Source organism: Sinocyclocheilus grahami, unplaced genomic scaffold (genome assembly GCF_001515645.1).
Source record: "Sinocyclocheilus grahami isolate Dianchi unplaced genomic scaffold, SAMN03320097.WGS_v1.1 scaffold17.1, whole genome shotgun sequence".
Classification (NCBI taxonomy): domain Eukaryota; kingdom Metazoa; phylum Chordata; class Actinopteri; order Cypriniformes; family Cyprinidae; genus Sinocyclocheilus; species Sinocyclocheilus grahami.
The window spans coordinates 1,654,282-1,679,250 of NW_015505196.1; the positions used below are offsets into that span (position 1 = coordinate 1,654,282).

Consider the following 24,969-nt stretch of genomic DNA (forward strand, 5'->3'; position numbering starts at 1 on the left):
ATTCACAACCACGATGCCCATAAGCTGCAAATGCACCTTTAAAAGTAGCATTTGTGATTACAGTATCCCTGTTATTTTATATTATTATAGGCCTACTCAAATAGTATGCAGTTACATATTGACAACAATAACTGCGTTAAATTGCCTAAGTAGCATGTTATTTATTACAATTACACTTATAGCGACTTATCACTGAACAATAATGTAAAGTGTGACTCTTTGATATTCAAGATTTTCTACCGGGCGCTATTTCTTTGTTATTGGCCGCATGTTCCCGAAAAACTGCACCCAAATTTATTTGAATATTTCAGACTTGCTCAATTTTAACATATTTTAAAAGGGGCACGTGATTAGCCTATTTCGTCGCCTGTTAAGATATCTACTCAAAGCTCTCAGTTCCGTTAGGCTATTTTTGACAGGTCGGGTTTTAAAAAGTTTTCATGTGATTCCTCTCCCCATCTGGATTTATGTTCTCGTTTAAAGGTTTTAAATGTTTATCACCGACAAAACAGAGCAGTCGCCTCATGCTCGCAGGGATAAATGGAGTGTTAGAGGACTCGCTTGAAATGACACGCATGCCCTGACCACTTGGGAGGTCTTCCTCTACTCTCACAGACTCAATACGTGACGGTTTTTATGCAGTATAAGCTTTTTCTGAAATGTCTGTGAAGGAGTCGTTGTGCTGAGCCGTGAGACCAGCTGTTCAGCACACGTAAAGTAAATTCGCTTGGAATTTTTTTTTAGCCAATTAGATTTTTTTTAAATTACATATAGGTTAGCCTAGCCTATATGTAACACTATATATTTATACGTTATATTTTGTTGCATAAGATATTCTGGTGTTAAAATATACCATTCAAAATCAAATTACATTTTTATTTTACAAACCGAATTTGTTTTTTGTGCAAATAATCTAATAAAACATAAAAATATGTCACGTGCCAAGAGTAGCCTACTGTGCAATCGAGTATTATTGCACACAACGTTGTAATTACAACATTTAAAATCTGTATCAATGTTGAAGGGCCATCTTTGTAGAAGCATTGTCATCGCCAAGTTTTTCTTCTTCTTTTTTTCTTTTTTTAAGAAAAAAGGGTTAAATGTAGCTATAAATAAACGATTTTCAAATCATTTTCAGAACGTTGTGCACCACAGTACAAATAGTACAAGTAGTAGGCTACAATTGAAAACAGCAACGACGAAAACGGCTGATTTTTATATATTACCACGTATAGCTTTAGTTTTCAGTAGTTTTGCGCCAGTTGTTATAAGCCAACAAATCACTTTCCAGGAGGTAAAACCAGTTTACCGTAGTACACGTCAGTGATCCTGCCACTAGCTCGTCATGCAGATGTATAGCCATATCTTCTCATCAAGCATAACCTGATGGAGCGAAGCGTCTTTATTTCTTCAAAACTCATTCAGCTCATTCTTTCCGCGTTACCGTTGTTTGAGAAGTCTGGGCGCAAGAGTGCCTGAAGAACTTTTGGAGGACGGTTTGGAAGAAGAGGGAGTTGTTTCTGTGAGAAACCCAATCTCGTATACAGTAGCGGCCTCCATCTGGGAACTGTCACAACTGACAGCACCACGGGCACTGGCCTGATCTTCCGCGCAGCATTCAGCAAAACACAGTAGGCTACACTCTCTCAGAATGGTACATTGTCTGGTTGTTTAATTATTAGGAAATCAGCTGGTAGCCTAATTTATAACCTCATACATTGGCGCCGCAGTATTTGAGAAGTGTAGCAGATCGATATTTATTTGAGAAGTGTAGCAGATCGATATTACTGTCCTGTCAATAATTCCAATATAAACGGGAAACGTTTTTGGGTCAGTGACTAAGAATCCATTCATCTACAATGAATGCGATTTATTGTGTATACATTGAACCTAATAGTTAAATAATGAAAATAGGCCTATATAGTCCTACATATATAAACAATATAAATATAGGCTATATATAATAATAAAATATAAATTAAGATTACAAAAAGGTAAGATCAAAAAGTGGTGTGCAAATCTTAAATTTATGAACAAAAGAGGATTTCGTAACTTCATTTTTTTGTATAGCCTAGTTTATTCGAAATCACTTGGAATATTGTATTTACGCTTTAATTACTCTTCTTGTTGAAAATAGGGTGTTTAATTCTCCATTTCAGTCAGTAGGACCAGACTTGTTTTGTTGCAAAAATGATCAAAATGGCTGCGAATGTCGGCGAAACGCACCCAAAATAATTTAAACTCGCATAACCTAAATTAAGTTAAATTGTTATCTATTATACTGGGACACAATGAGGAACACATTTATGTGTGACAAAATGTAAAAAAATAATATACATCTAATTACACCGAGGTGATCCAGATCTATATTAAAATATAGTGTACGGAAAACCATATCAAGTGCTGTAGAGCTTTACGAACTTTAAGAACACACGACATTGCTTAAAAAGGCCTGCGTATCATCTGAATTTAAAATTAGATACAGACTGCGACATTCAGGTCTAGATTTTTGCGCGATTGTTTTTAATCTAAATGTTTGATCTGAGATCGTTCCACTTATAGGCTATACAACACAGACTTTTTTCGAAGCTTAAAATGTTTTAGGCTATGATGTCTACTGAACGGTTTTGATGCTTGAATTTAGGTTGAGGTAGGATCACAGGCCTTGTACGTGATTACTTTTACCATATAGACTGTAGGCACAGGATGGCTCTGTTCTGACGTCAACATGTCTACTAGCCACTGCTGCAGACAGAACAAAAATGGAGGAGGGTCTTATGAGCTAATGGTTTACAGATGTCTGTAATACCAAGAAAAAGATGTTGTTTGGTCCATGCTTTAAAATATAATACGACCCTATAAGTTCGAGAACTTTAAGATCGACTTTTGGACAATTACACAAAAGAGACCTAGTGAATTTGTTATTATGCTGGGAAGTGGCTTGTGCCATTGGCGAGGCAAGTTGATAGGCTATAAAGAAGACTAAATATACTAAAAAATATATTTTTCTGTGCTGGTCAGGATAAGTAAGAATTAGAGATATTAAATCATATGAGACATGGGAAGTGAGAGATAAAAGAGCTATATACCAACGAAATTGTATATTCCTGGATTAGACGACTTTGTTTGCTTTAGTGCCAGGAAATAAGGGCTCTTTACTACTTTGGGCCTTCAGGAATCATGGTGTCGAATGTAAGAAGTGTTCTCTTCCATTTGGAGAGTCATTCCTGTTACAGCAGCGGCAGCAGGTCACAATGAGGTCACAGCATTATCTGTATTCTTAATCAAGGGAGTACGGACGGCTAATTTGATCTGAGACGCCATCTTGACACTCAACAAATTATCTACAATTATTTGCGCATAGGACCTGTGGAATCAGACAATGCAATGTAATGTAAGCGGTAATTTAATGCAACTGGATGGGTCTTAAATTGTCTGTGTGTCTTCCTATCTAAGCAGATTTACTCTGGTGGAGATGTCAGTTTAATTGCATGCCTTAAGAACCTTAGACGAAAACTATGAGGCCTGCTCCGAGAGAAAAGCACTTAGCAAGTAGCACGTTAGCCCACAAACATTCACCAAAAAGCTAATAACAGTCAAGAAATATGTTAGAAAAAGAAAAAGACTAATCTTTCTAAATATGCATCGTATGCATCATTTTAAAAATCGTAAAACATGAAGAATCTATAATAAATCACTGACGTCACTGTATTATTACATAGGCTATTCCATAATGCCATTATATTATTATTATTCCATAATTCCAGCCGGTAGGCTATACGGGCATTGCCAAAATTCGGTTCTATGAATTGTGGTGCTAACCCCCCTCTACACCAGTGGGAAGTTTCAGCTGCACATTTTGATCGGCACGTTATCAATCGTTTGCACATCCGAGCAGGCCTTGGTAGCTTCAGCAAAGTCTGGCCCTCCTCCGTATTTTGTTGTTAACGTCATTTGGGCATTTTCCACAGGCTCCGGTGAGTCTACTCAATCATTTATTTTAGCAGTTATGGAGTTAAACGTCTTGCAGTTTTGCCACTTTATAGCGATTACACAGCGTATAATTGTATTTTGTACGACCTAGCCTGAGCAATTTCAATGATAGAATCGTGTTTATTTAAAAATACTGTCAAAGATAGCCTAATTAACATTAAATAACCTGAATAACATGAATAGCCTTCTTCGATATTTAGATGGTACTCTGGATTTGTTTCCTCAATCAATAATATAGGCTAATATTGTGATTTTTTTCTTTATTAGCCTACATGAATAAAATTGTATAAAATACCCTATACAGTCATGGAAACAAATCATCATTTTAATTAGCCTATCATTTTATCTTTTTTGGCACCTGCTGCAGAAACCGTATCACCTGTTCAACAATGTTCATTTAATGCTGTTCATTAATATGCAAATTTCGTCATGCACACTCACAAATGTATTTCAAATTAAGATGAATGCAAATTTTTATTTTGACAATTATATTTATCAGTTATTATTTTTTAATTGTAGTTACTTGAAGCTATAGACAGCGTTGTTACCCGAAGCAGCCTGAAAGAGGCCTACTTATAAAAAATAATTAGCCTACCTGTACGCAAGGCCGATAGCTAGCATTAACAGTTTATTTGTAATTAATTGTAACTATTTTTAGTAGCCTATTTAGTGTTGCAAGCATCAGTTGACAAACTGTTCACAACAGCCACGTTGCTGACCCTTCAGCAGTTTTGTCAAATGTAAACATTTGTCTTAAAAACTTCAGATTACTTTTTAAAAGCCAATATGGCTCAAAGCAGGACACAGTTTGGGCTGCTTAAATCATTCTGTTTGTGCTCGAGGAGCTGCTGCATGCATCGCGTGAGTGCTGTTTGATTCGACTGTCACGTCTATGTAAGTAAAACTTAAAATATATTCAACAGTCTCTCTAGGCCCTGAAACGTATAATTAATTTCTACACTGTAGTAGTCTATGTTCTTCTTACGAACAGCACTTATCTTCTGTGAATAATTATTTAGTGTACAATTTACCAAGTGGCATCTTTATGTTAAATTACATTTCAATACAACAAAAGGTTTAAGGCTGTTAAAAACACAGTGGTTTATTGAATTAATTACATTGTTTACATCTCCAAATATTATTTAAATTTTGTGTCTCTGGACGGAAGTGCACTGAGTGGACTCGACAGTTGTTTCAGACACCAGCATTGTACGACCACAAAATAACATTATAACACTTCATGACATTTTCAAATAAAACATTTACTATATCATAACATAGACTAACCTTCCTCAAAATTAAAGAAGAGAGAGACAGAGATAGATACCGAAAGTGATAGAGAGACAGAATGAGACAGAACTTCCACGTGTACTCCTTAGTGGCACATATCTCATTTTGATTCACAATGAGACAAGAAAACAAACAATAATAAACCAATATCAGACAGCAACACACAATCTCTTACCAAGAGAGTAGCCTATCCTCCTTCTAAAATGGAATGGTTTTTCCTCAAATATCCACTGTCCGTAGCGGGAAATTGCACATAAATATTCCATTAAATAAAGTGAGAGAACAACTAAAAATGAGTTCAGAGGGCCTCATTTTGTGTCTTTTGCATTAGTCTCATTGTTTCAGTTCCAATGCCCACACATGCTGCGGCCAACCAGTTCTCCCTTTAGTTTTCTTGTCATTACTGCTCCCTGAATTTTTCAAAACGTCGTTCTGTAAAAAAAAAAAAAACCACACAATAGAGATTATTTGTATAGCTATTACACATTAGGCTACCGAATTTTATCAACGTACTGGTCACGGTAAAGACAGCTAATTAAATTAACTTATAGCCTACAACAAAGATACAGGCACAGCAGCGTTCACAAAACAAAGTTTTCCACAGAATACTTTTAAGCTTTTATATCAAAGTCGAAGCAAGTTTCCATTAGGTTATATGCAAGTCTAATATATGACAATACGTTTTTTGACGTTTATGAAGATCTATTCACTTTATTTAAGACCTTACCATTTCTTTCTTTCGCCTTTCTTCTTTGGCGTCTGTCTTTTTGAATTCCGCTTTGAAGGCCTCTGCTTCCCCGTTCTGTTCGTCTTTGTCCAGAATGTCCATAAGGTAAGCAATGTAACTGGTAGCCAAACGAAGGGTTTTGATTTTGGACAGCTTCGTATCCGCGGGCACGTTGGGAATGCATTCCCTGAGTTCTGCAAAGGCGCTGTTGATACTCTGAGTCCTGCGCCTCTCCTTTCGGTTTGCCGTGGGTCTACGTTTCACTGGTCGGGGTCCCATTCCAACGGCGCCGGCCCCCGGTACTCCCCCGTAGTGCGAGTGGTCGAGCCCGGGTGCTCCCGCCGAGTATTCGGGGCTGTAGGAGGGTGCCATACTGTAGTCTGGAGGAGACATCTCCGGATGGCTGATAAGCCACCCATGAAAGTAGGGGGGTTCTTCATGACAGCGACTGGCAGCAGCTGCAGCAGCGAAGGAATAGCCGTCATGATGCATCACCGGGTGGTGGGGAAACCCTCCAACTAAACTCATGGCGACAGACTTGTGTACCCTAAGGCGAACCACAGACGGAGTACGCTTTGGCTCTCAGATTGTGCGTACTTTGACTTGACGATTTACACACTGGTTGTCTCCCCATAAAAAATATTAATTTGTTGCTTTCTAGCAGCAAAAAAATGCAGTCCTGCTTATTTGTCCAGAACAAGGATAGGCTACCGCGGACTTTCTAGCAGATCATTAACAGACGAACAAAACAGGCTTCAGCTGTAACTGCACTCGAGTTATTAGTGAAAAATCATTACTTACACTTATATTCACCACTGCAAATATCCATCATGAGAAAGTCCCATTGCTAATAGTTATTAATGTTTTAGCGGTGTTCAGAACCTTTTTTTCTGAATTTCAAACCCGTTATGGAATCAATGAGGTGGAGCGTTGGATGGAAAAATTTCCAATCCCAGTCGATGTTATGCACGCAATTCGCAGCCTGATTCACTCTGTGGAAGCAGGCGAATTTCGCCGTTTGATCTCCATGTCAGCTACATATTTTGAGCTGCTTGGGTTCATATATGTCGTCAAAACTGTTCTCAGCCAATAACGTTGTAGAGGAGGAGGGACATGAACTGCGTCGTTAGGGTGTTTACGCTCCCAAATTGCACGAACCCTTGCAAAGATAGCCCACTTATAGCCTATATATACAACATATATAAAATAAATGTGAAATACATGCAAAAGGGACTGGTAACGTATGCTGCCATTCCATGTTTTTTTGATATTTTGTGTGCGCGTGCGCGCTCTTGCGTGCGTGTGTGTGCCAATTAATGGCATTCATATTTTTTATTAATTTTAAATGTGTGTGTGCCACAATACAGCCAGTCTTTCGTACATTTAATTTAAAGCCTTTAATGCAGCAATGAAACTGGCTAAATAAAATAGCTTTTTCCTTTTCAGATAAGCTGAGAGTAAACATTTGTGTAAGATGCCTTTTTAACAAACAAAATAGAGATGGATCGTATTCAAACTAGAAACCTGGATGAGATTGATTTTTATTTATTTTATTATTTTATTTTATTGTTATTATTTTTTAAGTATCACTGCTTCTTGAGGGGGAAAACAAAACAAAGAATAGCAAAGTGCAGTTCAAGATTTGACATTTAAAACATGTTAAAACTTTATTCAGTGTGCTGTGCATTTTTATCTGGCATATATAATAAGAAAGATGTATACATCTATATAATCATTTGAACTAGCTACAGTCGGCTGTAAAATTTCTTAGGCCTAATCATTTAAACTTTTATTAAGGATAGATAGATAGATAGATAGCACTTTTGATACATCTAGGGAATATAATTATACTTTTCGCTTGTCAAAAACGAGTTCAATAAAGATATGTGTGATTTTATAAAAATAACAAAAAGGCAAAAATTCAGAAATCTAGTGTGTATGTGTAAATGTTTAATCTACATACACATTCAGTGCATGAAACAAAATTTTTTTAAAAAATGTTTTTGGCAGTAGTAAGATGAATGGATCTATTTTCCTTTCCGTAATAGGCCTATAACTTGTTGTTTTAATGAACCAATAGAAACGCATTATAAACACATAAAAACAAGTATAGAAGAAAATATTATAATAATGTAAAACATAAATGTAACGTAAAATGTATAAAATAGGCTAATATCGTAAAAGCATTTAGTCTTTTAGACTGTATTTGAATGTTTTGACAGAATTGATCACGCAATCCCACAGCAATGGGATTTTTATTATATTTGATAAGTAAACAACGATGCTGTTTCGTCGTGTTAAGTCCAAATAAGCGCGTAGTTAAAAAATTATTGATGCCATTAAAGTTTAGACATTATCAAGAGCAGGACAGTGATTTTGACTGTAATATATGTTTATATCGTGTGTTTGTGTACGAAACACTTTACAATAATGTTTCCTGGGTCTCTTAATCCTCAGATGGCCGTTTATTTTTATTTGTCTATGCTTGAACACATATTTTGAGCGTAGTGTAGAAAAGTGCAGACAATTTGAACTGAATCCAAAAGACATGCTAATTCTGAGCAGTGTTGGTTGTAATTTTTTTTTTGTTATTTTTTGTTTTTGTTTTTTTTACCATGCGAGTATCAGTGCTGATTGCGAGCCCTTTCGGAGGACTTTGAGCTGATATTTTAGTTTTTTAATTTGGACAGTTCACAGTGTATTGTTCCAGGTGCCAAATATAACAGCGATGTTAAACAATGTGTGAATATTTATGGGCATATCTATTCCTGTCTGTGTGTCAGTGTGTGAGTGAGAGAGAGAGAAATGAGGGGAGAGGCAGAGAAAAAAGGAGAGAAAGAGGGAGTGGTGTGTGTGTGTGTGTGTGTGTGAAATTTCACAAAAGAAGGTTCAAGATTTATTCGTGTTTAAGTGTTGTGTGTGGGGTTCAGGCGTAATTCATCTGTCTGAATGGAAGTACTCGAGTAATTTAAATAGGCCGAGTCTCCAGTTAATGACATATAATCAGCCTGCAGGTCACTTGGTCAGACTCCTGGTATAGACCCCTCCTCCTCCTTCTGATCTCCTTTCAAACTGAATTTTGTAAAAATAAATAAAGTTATGCAGAACCAAATATTTGAGCATGAGAGAGGTATTTAATAATCGTTGCATGAATCAAAACTAATAGACTATGATCAGAATGTATGAATATGTATTGGCATTAACAGGACTTAGGCAAACGATGAATGGAGAGAAAATAAAATAATAATAATAAAAACAAATGACAATAAAAATCTGCATGGTTGTAATTCTATTTAACTGAAACTACGTAATTCAAAGGGGGTTGTTAATGTTTTTAACAAAGAATAGAATTACAGTATTTTATAGTGAAGAAGAAATTCCTTAAACCGTGATGTCGTTTTAAACCTTCCCATGCGTTCCCTGCATATTCACCAATATTTTAAAGCTATAATTATTATATCCCACCTCTGCTTTCAGTTTTCCTGCTCAATTCTGAATGTTAATTGTTGTTATGTTTCATGATTAAAGTATCCCACTGAACTATCGTATGCTTTTCCGTTATATTAGACAGTCTGAATTTTAAAGTGTGCTAAAAATGAACATTTTCCTTATTGACCTACCTGATCCTGCAAAAGGTTGAAGCCTAATGTCCCATCCCCCAGTCAGTCAGTGACCGGTGGACTCCTTCTTTCCTCTGGAGGTCTCATTAAGAGAGTCGTGTGCTATTTTCAACATTTCCTCAATCCAGTGACTTAAAATAAAGCCGCTCAGTCACACCGGCGGAAAATCCACCCAAATCACGTTACCCAACTTCTTGGCCAGACGTTTGTTCTCTTTGCCGATGTAGCTGTGATAATTGACCGTCTCTGAAAACTGACATGTTTTCCCACCTTGCCTCTCCACTAATATGCCGACAGGTAAGCCGTAACAAGCGCCTCAGCTTAATTTATATCAGTATTAAGCCCATCTGATATGTCAACTGATATGGAACAGGCAAAAGGCCAGATTTAGGGGACATTTACGAGATTTTAATACAATTCATCTGCCCTCATGAATCACAGTCATTATAAACAGGTTATTCCAAACATGCGGGGAACTTATTTGCTTTGGCACACACCTTTTTCTTTCTTTCTTTCTTTTTTTCTTTAATACAATACAATACAAAATACCGTTTTAAAATGGTCGTTAATATTGAGTTATTTAATAATTTTAAAGAAGACCATTATTTCCTTTGATTTAATAATTCCCTTGATTTGAAAAAAAATAGCGCATATTTAAAAATGGGGGGACAGTTTTGCTGTTGTTGTTGTATTGATGCATTCCACCATTTCATTTAAAATGTTATTTGTCAATTAATTATCCATAGAAAAGTTTTTGGTTTAATTCACAACATTAGTTTACGTGAACGCGTATTTAAGATAGATATATACTTAATTATTTATCGACCTTTAGTTGATTATTGATTATTTGACTATAAAAATATTAAGCAACGTTTATTTTACCTAAATATCTAGAAATTAAATAAAATGACACAGACACTCATTAGTATCAAGTATTTTTTAGGAATACAAATATATTTTCCAAGGATAAAAGGAAGAAAGATGGTGAAGTTTTTTTGTTTTTATTGCAGGGTTTTCTACAAAAGGAAAACATAAACATTGAATGCAGTTTTAGTACTGTAATGTGCAATTGTAAAAGTCTTTTAATTTTATTGATATTTTATATTTTTAAATGTTTATCTTAATTTAAAAGCTGTTTACACAATTAATCATAACACATGCAGGCCTAAACAGATCTATAAAATGGATTTATAAACTTAATACAATTTAAATATATATTAAATATATAAGTTATTTTATACTAATGAATGGAAATTTGGTATAGCGGATAGAACTCATAGGTAACAGTGTGAGAAGTGTTTTTAAATTAACATTAGAAGAAGGGTAATTATAACACCATATATAAATATATATAGCAGTTTCTGATACCAGTATACATTTTCATATATTTCCAAATCTCTAAGGCTGTGTTCACAGTTAAATGCATGTGCATCATGAATGCCTAAACACTTATCTTTTGTCAGTAGCTCTAGCTCTTGTGAATTCTTGCAATCAATTTTCAAATATTCATTCATGAGAACCCTCCTCTCTCTTTCCTGTCACTCATTTCCTTCTCTCCAACCCATCAATAATTATTATCTATACTAATCATCACTCGGAACCCATGTCTTCTAACACCTGTTCACCCCCTAACACATAATAACTCATCCTCACTTTCAGAGCCAGCCTGAAAGATGTGCTCTGGTGCTCCCAGAATGCCCAGATTCTGAAGCAATTTGTGGATAGGCTGGTTCTGCTGCTTTCCAATGATGGTTAACTCTCCGTCTGATCAGAACCACTTCCACTATCTCCATTCGTCTCCAAGTTATCTTCATTCCCTCCGTATGTTTTTGCAGACTTCCCCACTGAACCACAGACATTTTCCCTCCTCCTCTTCATCTTTCCATCACCACCCACTTCTGTTTTCATCCCCCCCTTTCTTCTTGCTCTGTTTTTGATGGTTCAAAGTCTCCTCACCTCTCCTTCACCAACACTAATTTCCTTTCAGCGCACACACATACACAGAAACACAAGATCAACCCTCCCATTGTTTCGTGCCCTCCTAAGTTACTCTCTGATTACGTAAAGCAGAAAAGTGTGAGAAAAGGGCCGAAATGAATAGAGGGTTAATCTCCATGTGCCTCTTGATCAGGCTGCTGTCCGTTTTATACCATTGAGGTCAATGTTGAAGCCCTACAGACAGTAATACGAGCAGCACACCTGACATGTGGGAAAAACAGGCCTCAGAGCCAGTGTGATCAGACAAGCCCCTGTGTAACAGACACGGACAACTCATCCGTTCACACACCAGACTCACGTTCATATTCGCTCGCCATGCAGACATTTCCTCCTGGTGTCTATTTGCAACCACATTAAGTATTATCACCAATCAATCTCTACCCAAATAAAATGAGAGTGAAAAATCATTACACTAATGAGGACAGCTTATTTTCAGTCAAGCCCACTTTTCCAATCATCATCATCATCAGTCTGCCCTCCGGTGTTTCTGCTGTATGTTTCTGCATCACTAATGCAGCTACAACCACCTAAAGCAATTTCACCTCCCAGAGTCTCTGCGTTTACCGTCTAGAATTTTTTTTTCTGGATCTCAGAGTAATTTCAGAGACAAATGAGATTCATAATTCACATTCTTTGGCCCTAACACAATACTACTAACCAGTTTATGCAATACATCCCAAATCCAATAAAAAAACAGGGAATCTGGCCTTTAATCAGAGCCATATGTGCACATGCTTTGCAGTGCACATCGTATGCACAACAACATGACATCTTACACCAATCGGTAGACAATATGCTGTAAATGACCTATTTCTCAGTTTATGCCACAGTTTCTGAAACAATAAGGTTTTTCTGAAGAGGTTGTGTCATTATACCTCAGTTCAACCCCCAAAATTAAAATGATGTCCTTACTTACAAGTAGTGTATATACTCAACTTAATGTAGTACCAATCCTGTAAGACTTTCTTTATTCTTTGGAACACAAGGAGATATTTTGAAAAAAATGATAGAATTTTCATTTTTGTGTGAACTGTAATGTTAAACAGGCTACATTATTTTTTGTCATAGATATTTGAGGTTGAACATCAGGGAATCTCCTTTCTCAGTTCCCCATAATATTGTCTCTGTTAACAAGCTTTGGTTTATTGTGTCCCTCAATCAGTCACACACTGTTGATTACTCTGCTTTGCATCACATCCTCCTGGACTCTGAGCCACATATGTCTGAAAACCCTTCTTATCCAATCATGCCACATGGATGAGAGAAACTGTTTGATGATCAGCTCATTTCTTGAGTGTTACTACAGCTGGTGTATTCCCTAGAAGATTATGGACTGTTGCATGTCTGATTATTAACAAAACATTCAGAAATTAATCTTGAGGCCACTTTATCTAATGCAGCTGTTTAAAACCTTTCAAAATGTGTCACTCTATTTGCGGCGCAAAGTTGTAATTTTCAATGTAATCATTCTATATGAATGCCAATAGACCAGCTCCTTCTTTTTGGTAAGATGATGGGTGGGAATTGCCTAGCAAAAGTATGGCCTTTTCCCAGTTTACTCCATCTTTTTGCAACAGCTCTGATGTGCCAAGCAAAACAGGGCCTTTACCTTGCTTGTCATTGGCTGTTCTCTTCACAGGTGCTTATGTGGCTTGCTGTGTTTTGGCTGCTAAGGCCAGGCCAGCTTTTGTTTTCCTTATGTCTTGGACTTGTCTATTTGTATGACTTTTCACTAGGGTTTCCAGTATGTCTTCTCTGAGTCGTATTTGGCAGTGCTGTGTTTTTGCGAAGCTGAAAAGAAAAAAAAGCATAGCAAAACTCCTAATGGAATACATTACACTTAGTGTCTAGACCAGGGGTGGGCAAACTTGGCCCTTCCAGGCCTCTTTCCTTCAGAGTTTAGCTCCAACCCTAATCAAACACACCTGACCCAGCTAATCATTGTCTTCAAGACTACTAGAAGGCTACAGGCAGGTGAATTTGATCAGGGTTGGATCAAATCTCTGCAGGAAAGTGGCCTGGAAGGGCCAAGTTTGCCCATCTAGACTGAGTCTTCTCTACGTAGGGTCATCCCTAATAAGTCTTTTGGAAAACATTGTGAAAACCACTTTTAGTGCAGTTCCTATTGCTTTCTCAGAATGTTCTTCCAGGTCTTTTCATTCCATTTCCTATTTCCCTGTTTTCATGGGGGAATAAAAACAAACAAGGATTAGTCTGTTATTACACACTTTCACAGCTCATTAATAGACGTATATTTTTATGGCAGTTACTGCAAGACAACAGCAGCTTATTTCCAGTATTTATTTGACTAAACAATGGACGTGTGTCAGTGCCTGTGTTTTCCTTCCCTCTGAGTGGAGCCATTAGGCTTCGCTGAGACTTCTGCGGTGGGTCATCATATCAAACCATAGTGGACAGACACCAGGCACACCAAACATCCAGTCCATTATTAATGCGGTGAGGGTAGACTGTCACAGCGGCTATGATGGAGAGTTAGTATCTGCAGTATTTCACCTTAGTCCATCCATGCCTCCACCAATCATGAAGTGTGTATAGGTTTACACGGCATAGTCTTTATTCACTAAGGAAAGTGGGTGGGTCTTTCTGTTTGTATGAAAGAAAGACAAAGAGAGCTGCAGTGGAATTCCGAAGAGATAAATACCTAGATATGGGTCAAATCCCAGGCATCCACGGACATCTTTACCAGACTGTTTGGGCATTACTTGGCCTGAGTTTGGGGTCCAGGCCGATTTATAGTAGTGCCGCTCGCGTCAAAACCAACATATATCATGGCAGGGCTCTCTTGGCGGCCATTATCCCCCCAACAATGTAATCCATGCACACAAGTGTGCCTAGCGCTAATTTATGGCATACTGATGGATTTACACCACTCTCCCCATTAGAGTGTACATTACCTTGGGCATGTTATGTAATGGTGTTAGGGAGATTTGGGGAAAGGATAACAAGTAATAAATTTGAGCTCTTCTGCAGTGAGAATGAAGAGTCTGGGTTCAGACTGGTCAGAGTCACAGTCTCGCTGGACCTTGGCTCACTGACAGTGTTGTTTCTTTGTGAATCGTCATGAATTCTGCATAATTGAGGTGTTAGTGCTTGAAGTAAGTTGAGAGGTCTTGTGTTGAAAGTGCTTAAACTAAAAATCACAATGTCGGCTCAATTGGAAGCAGTTGGCATAATGTCGATCACAACAAAATGATTATTTAAACAGTTATGCAGCTCAGATAATACACACATTTTAACGTAAGTGCATTTTTTTAATTATAAGGCTTCACATTTCTGTTTATAAATTGTCCAAGAATTAGTTCCAAATAAGTTTCTTTCTAATGTGGTATTTAACATTATGCTATAATGAAATTGATTAAGGTTAATTTCTGTTGAACCTAGAATATTTCTTAAATTACTATTGGCCGTTTGTAAAATAGCATAAAAAATAGCATTTAAAATAGAATTATAAATCTTCACATTTCTTTTTGTAGATTGTCCAAAAATTATTTCCAAATTAATCTTCCAAAAATGCTTTCCATCCAATTGTTTCTCACTGTAACCGCAGTGTTTGCTTTTTTTATGAAAATGAGGTACGTTTTTGATGTAATAAAATAAATGAAATTTATTAAGCTTTATTTTCATTGAACCCATCTTTAATTAATGTTGGGAGTTTTTAAATAGCATGGTAAGTGTTGTTACTCTTAACATGTCCTTAAACACTTTGAACATTGGTGCAAACAAGCTATGGTATTATTTTGATGCAATTAAAAAAAAATGAAGTGAGAGTACACTATCATTATAACTCATACAACATAAAGCGAGTGATGTTGAATTATTCAAGCCCTTTAATTACCAAGAATCACCAAATTTCTCATTTAGATGGTACACCACAGCTGATCGAGGCACCTTCCAGACTATTTAATTGTAGGCCATTCTTTTGCAATCCTGTCACTGATGGCTCAGAGCTCTTGTGGAAATTCTCAATGACATACTTTCCTGCACCTTAGTGAGTCATTATGACTGAAAAAGGAAAGATAGAAGAGAAGAGATGTCTGATTTCCAATTCATCCATCCCTAAGCGCATATCTGAGCAAATATACACTAAAACTATTTACTGAAAGTGTACACAGTAGAAGTGCCAACATTAACACTTCTCTGCTGAAGCACAGCCAGGTCTTTTTCTTTTCTTTTTCAGGGCAATATTTAATGTGAACTAAGATGTCCTTTCCATTTGAAGAATAATAACGGCTTTTTCTATATTTGGCCAGGGACATCAAGACCTGGATGTTTCTCATATAGATGATGAATTGCCTTCATTAATTTGTGTACACCTGGCAGTTTTAGTCACTTTATCTAATGCAGCTGTTTAAAACCTTTCAAAATGTGTCACTCTATTTGCGGCGCAAAGTTGTAATTTTCAATGTAATCATTCTATATGAATGCCAATAGACCAGCTCCTTCTTTTTGGTAAGATGATGGGTGGGAATTGCCTAGCAAAAGTATGGCCTTTTCCCAGTTTACTCCATCTTTTTGCAACAGCTCTGATGTGCCAAGCAAAACAGGGCCTTTACCTTGCTTGTCATTGGCTGTTCTCTTCACAGGTGCTTATGTGGCTTGCTGTGTTTTGGCTGCTAAGGCCAGGCCAGCTTTTGTTTTCCTTATGTCTTGGACTTGTCTATTTGTATGACTTTTCACTAGGGTTTCCAGTATGTCTTCTCTGAGTCGTATTTGGCAGTGCTGTGTTTTTGCGAAGCTGAAAAGAAAAAAAAGCATAGCAAAACTCCTAATGGAATACATTACACTTAGTGTCTAGACCAGGGGTGGGCAAACTTGGCCCTTCCAGGCCTCTTTCCTTCAGAGTTTAGCTCCAACCCTAATCAAACACACCTGACCCAGCTAATCATTGTCTTCAAGACTACTAGAAGGCTACAGGCAGGTGAATTTGATCAGGGTTGGATCAAATCTCTGCAGGAAAGTGGCCTGGAAGGGCCAAGTTTGCCCATCTAGACTGAGTCTTCTCTACGTAGGGTCATCCCTAATAAGTCTTTTGGAAAACATTGTGAAAACCACTTTTAGTGCAGTTCCTATTGCTTTCTCAGAATGTTCTTCCAGGTCTTTTCATTCCATTTCCTATTTCCCTGTTTTCATGGGGGAATAAAAACAAACAAGGATTAGTCTGTTATTACACACTTTCACAGCTCATTAATAGACGTATATTTTTATGGCAGTTACTGCAAGACAACAGCAGCTTATTTCCAGTATTTATTTGACTAAACAATGGACGTGTGTCAGTGCCTGTGTTTTCCTTCCCTCTGAGTGGAGCCATTAGGCTTCACTGAGACTTCTGCGGTGGGTCATCATATCAAACCATAGTGGACAGACACCAGGCACACCAAACATCCAGTCCATTATTAATGCGGTGAGGGTAGACTGTCACAGCGGCTATGATGGAGAGTTAGTATCTGCAGTATTTCACCTTAGTCCATCCATGCCTCCACCAATCATGAAGTGTGTCTAGGTTTACACGGCATAGTCTTTATTCACTAAGGAAAGTGGGTGGGTCTTTCTGTTTGTATGAAAGAAAGACAAAGAGAGCTGCAGTGGAATTCTGAAGAGATAAATACCTAGATATGGGTCAAATCCCAGGCATCCACGGACATCTTTACCAGACTGTTTGGGCATTACTTGGCCTGAGTTTGGGGTCCAGGCCGATTTATAGTAGTGCCGCTCGCGTCAAAACCAACATATATCATGGCAGGGCTCTCTTGGCGGCCATTATCCCCCCAACAATGTAATCCATGCACACAAGTGTGCCTAGCGCTAATTTATGGCATACTGATGGATTTACACCACTCTCCCCATTAGAGTGTACATTACCTTGGGCATGTTATGTAATGGTGTTAGGGAGATTTGGGGAAAGGATAACAAGTAATAAATTTGAGCTCTTCTGCAGTGAGAATGAAGAGTCTGGGTTCAGACTGGTCAGAGTCACAGTCTCGCTGGACCTTGGCTCACTGACAGTGTTGTTTCTTTGTGAATCGTCATGAATTCTGCATAATTGAGGTGTTAGTGCTTGAAGTAAGTTGAGAGGTCTTGTGTTGAAAGTGCTTAAACTAAAAATCACAATGTCGGCTCAATTGGAAGCAGTTGGCATAATGTCGATCACAACAAAATGATTATTTAAACAGTTATGCAGCTCAGATAATACACACATTTTAACGTAAGTGCATTTTTTTAATTATAAGGCTTCACATTTCTGTTTATAAATTGTCCAAGAATTAGTTCCAAATAAGTTTCTTTCTAATGTGGTATTTAACATTATGCTATAATGAAATTGATTAAGGTTAATTTCTGTTGAACCTAGAATATTTCTTAAATTACTATTGGCCGTTTGTAAAATAGCATAAAAAATAGCATTTAAAATAGAATTATAAGTCTTCACATTTCTTTTTGTAGATTGTCCAAAAATTATTTCCAAATTAATCTTCCAAAAATGCTTTCCATCCAATTGTTTCTCACTGTAACCGCAGTGTTTGCTTTTTTTATGAAAATGAGGTACGTTTTTGATGTAATAAAATAAATGAAATTTATTAAGCTTTATTTTCATTGAACCCATCTTTAATTAATGTTGGGAGTTTTTAAATAGCATGGTAAGTGTTGTTACTCTTAACATGTCCTTAAACACTTTGAACATTGGTGCAAACAAGCTATGGTATTATTTTGATGCAATTAAAAAAAAATGAAGTGAGAGTACACTATCATTATAACTCATACAACATAAAGCGAGTGATGTTGAATTATTCAAGCCCTTTAATTACCAAGAATCACCAAATTTCTCATTTAGATGGTACACCACAGCTGATCGAGGCACCTTCCAGACTATTTAATTGTAGGCCATTCTTTTGCAATCCTGTCACTGATGGCTCAGAGCTCTTGTGGAAATTCTGCACCTTTCCTGCACCTTAGTGAGTCATTATGACTGAAAAAGGAAAGATAGAAGAGAAGAGATGTCTGATTTCCAATTCATCCATCCCTAAGCGCATATCTGAGCAAATATACACTAAAACTATTTACTGAAAGTGTACACAGTAGAAGTGCCAACATTAACACTTCTCTGCTGAAGCACAGCCAGGTCTTTTTCTTTTCTTTTTCAGGGCAATATTTAATGTGAACTAAGATGTCCTTTCCATTTGAAGAATAATAACGGCTTTTTCTATATTTGGCCAGGGACATCAAGACCTGGATGTTTCTCATATAGATGATGAATTGCCTTCATTAATTTGTGTACACCTGGCAGTTTTAGTATTTCGCTAATAAATTTAGCCTCTTATTGGCATACTTGCGATGCCAAGCAGAAACAAATTATACATACTCATTGATTCATATTTTCTATTTGGCCAAAAATGTCAGAAACACAACGGCAAGAGTGAGCGCCCCGAAAAGTTCAGTAATGGGAGTGATGGCAAAAATCCAGGTCGCCTGAACCATTAGAATTAATCTAAACGTTCTAAACGAGAACCTGAAACACCCTGCTCAGAGATCCAGTTAGATAAGACAGTGATCTTTGTCGATAAAACAAAAGTAACAAATGGCAGGAACTTTACAGCTAATTTGGCAGAGATAATCTAAAAGAATGGGAAAAAAGTGATAAATGAAGCTAAGGGAAACTCTTTGGCCTTGCGTCAACGGCTCAAATTAGCGCAAGTCTTTGATACTCTGTTAACCAGTGGATGGCACTGGCTTCTGGAGTGAGGAGTGGTGAATAATTCTTATTCTTGTAAGGGGAGTGTTTTCATTTGTAAAGATGAACAAGATAAATAATTTATGATTCTATCCTACGCATTTTAGAAAACACAAATCTAGCTCCAGTGATTTACAGCCATGGCCATAACTTTAACCAATGTGCTAAAATCTTTTGCGGTGAGGAAGTGTGCAAATTTATGTCGACATCTCCCCAAAGATATGGTGACAGAAAATAATCTGTTCCGGTATTAGGAGACATAATTTCTCAGGATATAGAACTCAGCCGAAGGTCATGTGGATGCTAAAATATTGTTAACAGGAACACATACATCAGTGCATTGGAGCAACACCCACGAAAGTGTTTTTGGGCATGCTGGACATTCTTTCTCAGGGTTTTATACCAAGATCTTTTTAGTGAAGGCCTTAACTTTTAGGAGTATGAGCATATCACGGAGTGAACTCTAAAGTGTCAGGGGGAAAAAAAAGGGAGAGGACAGAGATAACCACTGGGATTGAAGAGGAGTAACTGTGGGAATTATGACCAGCTCACACTGATGGGGTTTGCATGAACCATATTGACACGGCGTTGCCTAAGCTGGAGATGCCGGACCCCTGTGATCACACCACATGTGTTGTTGTAATATTTAGAAGATGCTTGCATTCACTTTTACCCTTTCTGTGTTGGAAATGGTGCTAATGGGTGTTCTTGTTTTCTTAGCTGTTATGAGAGCTATATAGTCTAACACTTTATATATTTAAAATTTTGAAAAAAAAAAAAACATTTTAATGAAAGGTGTGTATTCTATCTTTTTCTTTGTACTTTTCTGTATTTTAAAGTTTCATATTCACAGTTACAGTAATGTAGTTGTTCACATCTCTGTAAGTGTACAAAGGCAAGATCACATGGCTCGTTTTGAGATGATATAATTAGTCATTGTGAATTATTTGAAATGGTTGCACTCATGATTTTGAAAATGCGTTTGATGTTTTGGTTTTATGAATCCCACTTATCTTTCAGACCACTTCAGTGTCCCAAACGTTTGCTGTGTTTACATCTGAATCCCTTTTTCCAGGATTTGATCCAACATGTACAGGGACTGCTTGCTCAAAGCCGAAAAGGGGAAATATATATTTTTTGTATCGCCACAAATCATAAAAGTTTGAGATGGCTCAGGATGTGGAACTGTAAAGACAAGCTCCAGACTCTGATTATTTTAGTGTTTGTCACCACAGTAAAGGAATGTGCTGCTGAACTCTTAAAATAACAATAGATGTCTCATAAATAAGTGTTTTAACAGGGTAGTGGAATGTAAAATCCATCTTATTTGAGAAATAAATAAAAGAGCTTTCATAGATACATAAAAATCTATTTATTGTATAAATTCACTGAGAAACAGGTCTAAAATTGAAATAGTTTGATGTTAATACAAAATGATAGAATCTTTTAATACCACATTATTTGAAAATGACCAGATGGTGCATACTACCCCTATTAATGCAACTGTAAATATATTTAATATAGTCCACAATGCTCACAGAGTATGTAAATTATGTGTAAGTGAACCACAAGCAATTGCACAGGCTTAATTTTGCTCTGTAATTATAACAGACACACTATGGAGGCCTGTATCAAAGGCACATGTGGTAAACATTGATTTAGGACTTTGTGTTCGTCAAACACAATTTGGTTTTATTTAAGAGCGTCTTAGATCTGAAGTTCTGGAGAATCAAAAAACATGACTGGGCTTTTAAGAATGTAGTAAAGTTTTTATCACAGCAGAAACCTCTCCCAGTTGAAACAATGTCTGAAATGTAGACAAACCAATATCCCAAGAGTTGTTGCACATTGCTGACTATGCATCTCAGAGCATTTTTTAACTCCTTGATCATTGTAGGTACTAGAGGTAGATGAATCGGTTTTATGTTAATATATTTTGCTTAATTTAATTAATAATTACAAAACATTCTTATTGTTGTTAAGTTAATAATTTATAACTAGCTTCATTTCAGTGGAATTTTTTCAATCAAATTTAAAAATGATAGACAAATTAATTTATTTTATACCCTCACAGTTGGTTGGTACTTTAGCAGTACTGCAGGGATCTGTCATACTATATAATATTTGTAGAACCATATTTGAGGATTATTTTACAACTTTACTTATTTTCTCAGATTTTCTTTATTTACTTATAAACTTAACTTATTTTACTACCTTATAAATACCAAACAATGACTTTCACTAGTTCTTTTGGAAAGCTTGAATGTTTAATAATGGTAATAACTTAAACTTAAGAATTTTCTTCTTCTTCAAATCATGTTTTCTGTCCTCTGTAATAACTGTCAGCATAAATGTACTGGCTCTTGTTACACAGAAATGTCCTGTTGGAACCTCTCATATAAGAATTCTCCCTTCCCCTTTTTGGCGATGAGCAGATAATTCCTTTTGCTGATGATGCCTTAGGATGTTCCTATCAAGGATGCTCTCAGTTCAATTACCAGAGCCTCTCCCTCTGTACATGTTTACGTTCACATGGAAGTTCACAGAGCTGTTTGAAGAATGTCAGACAGATAAACCAGTATGCTACATTCTGGCATAGTATGAGAGCCGTAGCCAACATGTCCAATTTGTAAACAAGGCGGCTCATCTTTTAAGGATGAAGAGGGAATACATTTCACTCTCTCTGTGTGTCGCTGCATGAACTTTTCTCCTTTCCCTCCAGCAAGCCTCTGGATGTAGAGTTCCTTCTATCCTGGAGATGGATGGTTCATGTTCTAATTCACGATAACTGATAAGCTCTTATTTCTTTGGAAGTTTTAGAGGTTAGGGAGGAAAATGTGACTTCTTGAATCACAAAAAAAGTTTGGAGTACTTGAAATTACTAGTTTTATATAGAGACCCACATGTAGGGGTATCAAATATAATATGGTAAATGTCGGTCCTATATGATTTGGTGTATGTGATGCCACACAGTGGCATGTGTGTGTGTGTGCTCCTCTCACATTTACATTTACATTTAATAATTTTGCAGATGCTTTTATCCAAAGCGACTTACAAATGAGGACAATAGAATCAATCAAACCACTAAAAGAGCAACAATATGTAAGTGCTGTGACAAGTCCCACATAGTTTTTATTTTTTTTACTAATAAATAAAAAGAATAAGAAATAGATAGGACAGAAATAGAACAGCAAGAGCTAGTGTTAGAGGGTCACGTTATTTTTTATAATAAATAAAAAGAAAACAAGTAGATAGAATAGAAAAAGAATAAAGAATGCTTGTGTTAGAGGGTCAAGTGTATATGGAAGAGATGTGTCTTCAGCTGTTTCCTGAAGATGGCTAAAGACTCAGCTGCTCAGATCACATTGGGCATGTCATCCACAGTTGAGGTAAAAGTCTGTGAAAGTGATCCCTTTTTGTCCCTTTTTGGGTTGGCACTATAATGTGCCGTTCACTTGCAGAACTCAAGCTTATGGAGGGTACACAAGTCTGAAGTAGTAAATTTAGGCAAAGGTAGTTGTTTCGTAGGCAAACATAAATGCCTTGAATTTTATGCAAGCGACTATTGGTAGCCAGTGCAAAATGTGATATGCGCTTTTTTTTCGGCTCGTTAAAGACTAATTTTGCAGCCACATCCTGGATTAGTTGTAGAGGTTTGATAGAACTGGCTGGAAAACCTTCCAAGACAGCGTTGCAATAGTCCATCCTGGACAGAACAAGGCTTGAACAAGGAGTTGTATAGCATGTTCCAATAGAAAGGGTCTGATGTTGTATAAGGCAAATCTGTAGGACCGGGCAATTCTAATAATATGGCCTTTTATCATTAATTCTGCTGCAGCAGGACATTTTTGCTAGTGGGTCTTCTTTATTTGGTTGCCAAAAGATGAAATAAAGATTTTCGCAACTCTAGGCAGGATGTATTGCTCATCTGTAGCAAGAGCAAGAAATAGACACTTTCCAAATGCTGCTTTAAACCTTGGCGCCCCTTGATTTATTAAAACTTCTGTTCTTAGAACACTGTCCAATATGAGCCAAGAGGCCCATATAGATACATATATAATGTGCTGGTTATATACAGCAGTGATTCATATCACGGTATATGCAGTCCTCTAGGTGAATGTATGTCAACCTCATTGGGTGAATGGCGAAAAATGGCACAGAGAGTTCCAAGCCCCAAAAATCAAAGGCTTATTCAAGGCACAGGCCTACTGCCACCATGGCATCTCTCTTTCTCTGGCGCCGGTCAATCTCTATGAGTGCAGGGATCCAATGATTTTTAAGTGTTGTTGTTCGCCCAGGACGTGAGGCAGTCATGTTCGTCTTGCAGGAGCGGTTTTATGATGACTTTATTTATAATGACTTATTTGGTGGGGGTTTATAGAGGAGCGGTCGGCAGAAAGAGGAAATGAATTAGCCTCTGCACAGATGGCTTTTAAGGCAAAATACTGCATGACAAATGTTCCCTGCCCTCCAGACCTCGAGCCTCAGTATAACAAATTGAAAACGACGATGAAAAAAACAGTAACAGGACACTGACTTCACAGTGGCATTGTATCTCGCGTCTCGCTACACAACATAAATATATATAGTAATAGTAAAAACGGGAGCCTTTAATCTTTTAATACCCCAGCCCTCCACCCCCTACTGACTTAGCGTAGTTGTGTCTATATGTGTCAAGTCTGCCTCATGCTGAGGGAAATAGTGAGCAAGCTCAGGAAGTTACTTACATGATTCTTCTATGGTGCTTTCGACGGTTTTGTATAGAATGAGTTCTTGTCCAGGTTCATAAATTCAATGGTAATGTTTCATGTGATGTTGATGCAGCCACTAGGTGCTTGGAGATAAAATTCATGCATTTCTATGGAGCCTCCCCTTGGAGGAGAGGTTTTAGCCTGGAGCTGTGTCTGCCGGCTGGTTCTCATTTAGAATAATGATGGAATCCTCAAACCTAACAGCTTCGGCAGAAGTAAAAAGTTCTCAAGATTCTCAGGTTTGTGTTCTAGCAACAGTGATGTCAAACCATCCACTACAAGGTGCAGTCACCATTTTCACGGACTTAAAATGTTTGATTTTTCTCAGACTAAACCAATAATTCATCTTTTTTAAAACAGCGGTGTCCAATTCTGTTCTTGGAGGGCCAATGTCCTGCACAGTTGAGCTCCAACCAACCCCAAAACAGTCTGAAAGTTTCTAGAAATCCTGAAAACCTTGATTATCTGGTTTAAGTTTGTTTGATTAGAATTCAAGCTAAACTCTGCAGGATAGTGGCCTTCCAGGAGCAGGATCTGACGCCCTTGTTTTAAAGTGTCATGCGAATGCTTTAGTCTGAGTGAAATCATACGAGTCCAATATTTGCTTGACAGACTAATATGATTGTAGCTTGGCATCAAACAATGTTGATAAAACTACAGTTGTCTTTCACTATTCAATTATGAAGAAAGATTGATTGACAATGTGGGGACTGCCCTTCCCAGACTGTGAGGTCTAAACCCACAGGCCACTTCACAGAAGCATCCAAACATTGCTAATCATTTAGATGCCTAAATGGTGTATCAACTTTTATGAATCTGGTCCTTCATCCAGTAGTTTCTTAAGGA

The 24,969-nt window shown here is 37.2% G+C and overlaps 1 protein-coding gene across 1 annotated transcript; it reads right to left on the minus strand.

Annotated features, from left to right (window-relative positions):
* Nucleotides 1-5,450: 5,450 nt before the first annotated feature.
* On the minus strand, nucleotides 5,451-22,866 carry hand2 (heart and neural crest derivatives expressed 2). Its single transcript, XM_016234394.1, has 4 exons — nucleotides 22,856-22,866; nucleotides 21,871-21,876; nucleotides 6,011-7,044; nucleotides 5,451-5,715 (listed from the first exon to the last, which is right to left on the minus strand). Exons 3-4 carry the CDS (start codon nucleotides 6,536-6,538, stop codon nucleotides 5,617-5,619), a joined length of 627 nt encoding a protein of 208 aa, XP_016089880.1. The 5' UTR covers nucleotides 6,539-7,044; nucleotides 21,871-21,876; nucleotides 22,856-22,866; the 3' UTR covers nucleotides 5,451-5,616.
* Nucleotides 22,867-24,969: the final 2,103 nt, after the last annotated feature.

Excerpts from the sequence above, each read along its gene's own strand:
- hand2 (XM_016234394.1), bottom strand. The coding sequence starts at position 6,538 with ATGAGTTTAGTTGGAGGGTTTCCCCACCACCCGGTGATGCATCATGAC. Across the intron at positions 5,716-6,010 it reads AAAGGCGAAAGAAAGAAATG|AACGACGTTTTGAAAAATTC; the intron begins GTAAGGTCTTAA and ends TTTTTTTTACAG.